This window comes from Papaver somniferum, chromosome 3 (genome assembly GCF_003573695.1).
Source record: "Papaver somniferum cultivar HN1 chromosome 3, ASM357369v1, whole genome shotgun sequence".
Taxonomy (NCBI): Eukaryota; Viridiplantae; Streptophyta; class Magnoliopsida; order Ranunculales; family Papaveraceae; genus Papaver; species Papaver somniferum.
Window position 1 is genome coordinate 166,333,739 of NC_039360.1, and position 4,307 is coordinate 166,338,045.

General features: G+C 38.4%; 1 protein-coding gene across 1 annotated transcript; it reads right to left on the reverse strand.

Moving 5' to 3' along the window:
* Positions 1-1,987: 1,987 nt before the first annotated feature.
* Positions 1,988-2,740, reverse strand: LOC113361865 (ethylene-responsive transcription factor 12-like). The gene has a single exon (XM_026604958.1). The coding sequence runs from the start codon at positions 2,725-2,727 to the stop codon at positions 2,074-2,076; it is 654 nt and encodes a 217-aa protein (XP_026460743.1). The 5' UTR covers positions 2,728-2,740; the 3' UTR covers positions 1,988-2,073.
* Between the last annotated feature and the right edge of the window lie 1,567 nt (positions 2,741-4,307).

Sequence of the window (4,307 nt, forward strand, 5' to 3'; positions counted from 1 at the left end):
CACAGTATTTCATCGTCTCCAAAAAACTGTCTTTTATAACTCAAATGAAATCAATGCGGTTTAATGTGAATAAAATCAGTAATAACTGTCCACTTAAAATCCTCCATAACAGTAATAAAACGGCTTGAATATAATTACCAAAATTAATGAACTTAATTGAGAATATTAAGTTGACAAAAATATTTTGGAAACCAGAAGTTGAATCTGCAAAAAATTAATTCCGAAATCAGCAGGCCTCCCAAGGGCCCGCTCTCCCGGATAGTTTAAATGCATATCTAGTCAAATGCATGGGATGAGACTTGAACCCAAATCTATAATGTGGGAGCCCAAAATATTACCACCACACCATCTCTCTAAATTTGGTACACTATTACAAAACTATGTTTTTATATGTATACCCCAACAAGTGATCAGGTCAAAGCACTAGTAGCAAAAAAATGCAATTTTTCCACACCTCACAACTCGGGTGGTTCCTCATCTTCCCCATGGATGGATAGCCAACATATCCTTGCATCCACCTTAGAGCTGTCAAACGGGCAAGCTAGGGTCAACCCGACCCTAGCTTGCCAACCCGTACTAGGGTTAGGGTCAACCCTAGCCCTAGTACTATTCACGAACAAGCTCAAAACCCCAACCCTATCCCTAGACGGGTCAACCCTGACGGGTTGGCGGGTTGGCTTGTTAATTTTTCAATTTAAAATTTAAGATTGTTTAGGATTATTCATTTAGTAAAGGTCGAACCTAGGTAAATTTGGTGTTTAACTAGAAGCCCCACCACTGAGTTGTAAAGTGGACGTTTTTATTGTCACTTAATCAACGATATAGCCGGTTACGGCGCTTTAGTTTTCTTAGGCAGAGAACCCTAACATCAACTAAGCATTTTACTTTTTTTTTATCATTTTATAAGTTTAAATTAATGTGAGTAAGACTAACTCACTGTTTAAATTATGCTAGTCCTTTTATCAATTTAGGACATCCCGAATAAATATGTGATCGATGAATCTAAGTTGTAATTTAATTTATTGATTGATTATTTAAAATCTAAAAATTGTTATATTTGTTTGGGTAGATCCAAAATTAGCTTTATTTATTGATTTAAAATTAACTAATTCTAATATATGTTTTCAAATCATGGATTTTAAAGAGTTGGTGGGATTGAGGAATATATTTATTAATTTTGACGGGTTGACGGGTAATCCGCGGGTTGGCCCTAACCCGGCTTGTTTTCTAATAGGGTTGTATATGCCAACCCTAACCCGGCCCGTTTAGACAACAAGCCAAACCGGACCGGGTTGAAACAAGCCGGGTTAGGATCAATCCGCAAGCCGGGTTATAAATTGACAGCTCTAATCCACCTGCATCATGTAACATAGTTAGGCTTGAGTCGCTTGACCATTGTATGTCATCCTTCAGAAACTCTCTCCATCTCATCTCGATCTCCAAGTGTGAAGTGAAGTGATACGTTTGTATGTGACAGTGACACTGATATCCGTTTTTCTGGTCTCACACACTTACCAAAATGAGCGTCATCAGATCAGAATCAACATGATGGCGTCGGATCAGAGCGTGAAGACTAAAACCAAAAAGAGACGCCACCTCCCTGTACTTGGTACTTGCTGCGTCGCTACACCACTGGGGTATCTAGCATTTTCGGACCGGACCCCCCTCTCTGTATTTTTTTCAGTAATCGGGATTCGGGAGGCGAGAAAGTAAATTTCGCGTTCTGCCTTTGCCCTCTAGGGTGTGGAAATTTGACACGTCTCTTGTCGCATAGTACTACTTTTAAGGGAGAAGGGCAGTGTTCTCGTATCACTGTTAATGTTGATCTTTAAGAGATAGAAATAATCGGGTAAAGTTCACTCGTGACTCAGTAAGAAAATAAGAATAAACAGAAAATGGTGGACAAAAAGTTTCATCATCATCAAATTAAACCTGTACATATTTCCATATAACAACCTAATTAAAAGAAACCAAATACTGCCGCCAATTTAAAAGAGATCATAATCCTCCCTAATATAGAAATTCTGTCATCCGCTTATCATAGTAGCCGGTCGGAGGTTTCAATATCCATCATCATATCATAAGGAGGGTCAAAATGTCATCACCACCGTGATGATAATAATTATCAGGAGGAGGAAGATTAAGATCAAATGACAATGGAGTTTTTTTCTTCTTCTGGATCTCTTCTTCATTTCTAATAGAAACTTCCACAGCATGATCAAATCTATAACCAGTACTAAAATCCTCACCTGAAGAAGCAGCAGAAGAAATACTATTAATCACTGGTGGTGGACTACTCGTCGCCGGTGAAGAAAACATATTCAGTCCGGTACTAACAAAATGATGATGATTATTATCCCTCCATGGCTGCTGCTGCTGATGATGCATAGACCTAATAATACCGTTTCCAAAATTAGTTTTTGCTTTAGGTCCTCTTAGATTTCTAGCTACTTCATCATAAGCCATTGCTGCGTCTTCAGCTGTATCAAAAGTACCTAACCATTTTCGCGCTTTCTTCCACGGATCTCGTATCTCAGCAGAAAATCTACCCCATGGTCTTCTTCTTACTCCTCTATAGCGGATTTCTTTCACTACTGCTGCTTCCACTTGTTGCTGATGATGTGTATGAAGGGGTTGGTTATGATAATGAAGATGAAGATTCTCAGCAGTGTCAGAAACTGCAATTCCTGCTTGTTCACGAAGATTAAGAGTTTCTACCACCGCCATTAATGGAGGAGGAGGTAGTATTGAGCTCTGAAACTGTAACTAGAGAGAGAAAGAGAGGAAAAGTTTGTGTCTGAGACTAGGAAACGAGTGAGAGAGAAAATGTTAATTGTCTCAGTTAAAGCCGACAGGACTTTTGTATTGACTTGGGGGTTTCCACTAGGGAATTGCATTATTTTTTCAAGTACTGGACGAGAGTGAAAGATATCTTACGAAAAGTCTCAAGAGGAACATAATTTGGCTGGTCATTTACACATATGTCCCATTTTCTTAAGTTGGTTACAAAATAATCCCGTTTTTTTTTAAAACTTATAAAATAGTCCCGTTATAAAGATTTCCATCCAGTTACAGTTAACTGGTGTTAACTGACATGTGGCAGATTTAGGGTGATCTGAGATGCCAATATACCCTTCAGTTAAACTTGTTTCCTCGTTTTTCCAGGAGATCTCATCGACAAACTTTGTCTAACCTGTTAGAAACCAGACAGAAGAACCATAAAATCGTAAAAACAGAGCAAGGAAAGCCCATGACACTAACACTACCATTTATTGATAATATTGAATCAAAGATCCAATACTCAAAACATCCAAAAACAATATCTTTGGGAGGTAGCTATATATGTTACTGCAGGGTCTGGAATCCGACTTCCAAGCACTAAAATCCATTAAGTAGCTAGGTACAGGATTCTTACAAGAATTGGGTTTAGATATTTCATAGAGTACTTTGAATTTATGTATCACAATTGTACTTTAAGTAGATACACACAGATATTTAAGGTAAACCTAATAATGTAATGTAGAAGATTGTCTAAGTTCATAGTGCGCACATAAATCAGATCCAATTAAAGACAAGTAAACATGAATAATTGAGAGTTAGGAAAAAACCTCATCCCAGTCCTCAGGCCCTTCCAATGGTACCATATCAGGGGCATAAGTGGTCCTGTAGTTATCCACTGAGTAGTATCTGGCACAATACCTATAAAAATGCACACAGGAAAAACAAACAAGTTTAACATTTCATATATTGGTAACAAAGAAAGAATCATGGTTAAAACTACATGTGTTCTGCACACTTACTCAACCCAATTGGATCTGATTTGCTGCAGAGCACAGACAGCATGTTGACAGGGGAAATCCCTCAGCTGACATTGCATGCAGCTGCAAGTATGTTTCTCAAGGTCAACATTGAATACTGTATTATGTATGCTTGTGACTTCATAAAGCTTGCCAACAACCGCTCCTTCTACCTTATATTCCCCTATTTTCTTAAACATCTTCTTCAGTAATTTTTTGGCAGTAGGAACCAAATCCCCAGAATCCCATCCATCACAAGCATTTCTTCTCTTGTAAAACAGCCCCATCACCAGCTGTCCATACATCAAAACTAGCTTGCAGACAGGTTTCTCCCTAATGTTGTTTATCATGTTATTGAAACTTTCAGAAAAGTTGTTACTCAAGTGTTCACAAGCGCTCTTGTGGTCAAAAAAGGCCCTGCACCAGCTTTTAGGATCCTCGCCCATCAAATACTCACAAGCACTAACATTCTCTGACATAATACTATCCATGTGTGCCTATAGTTGAAAC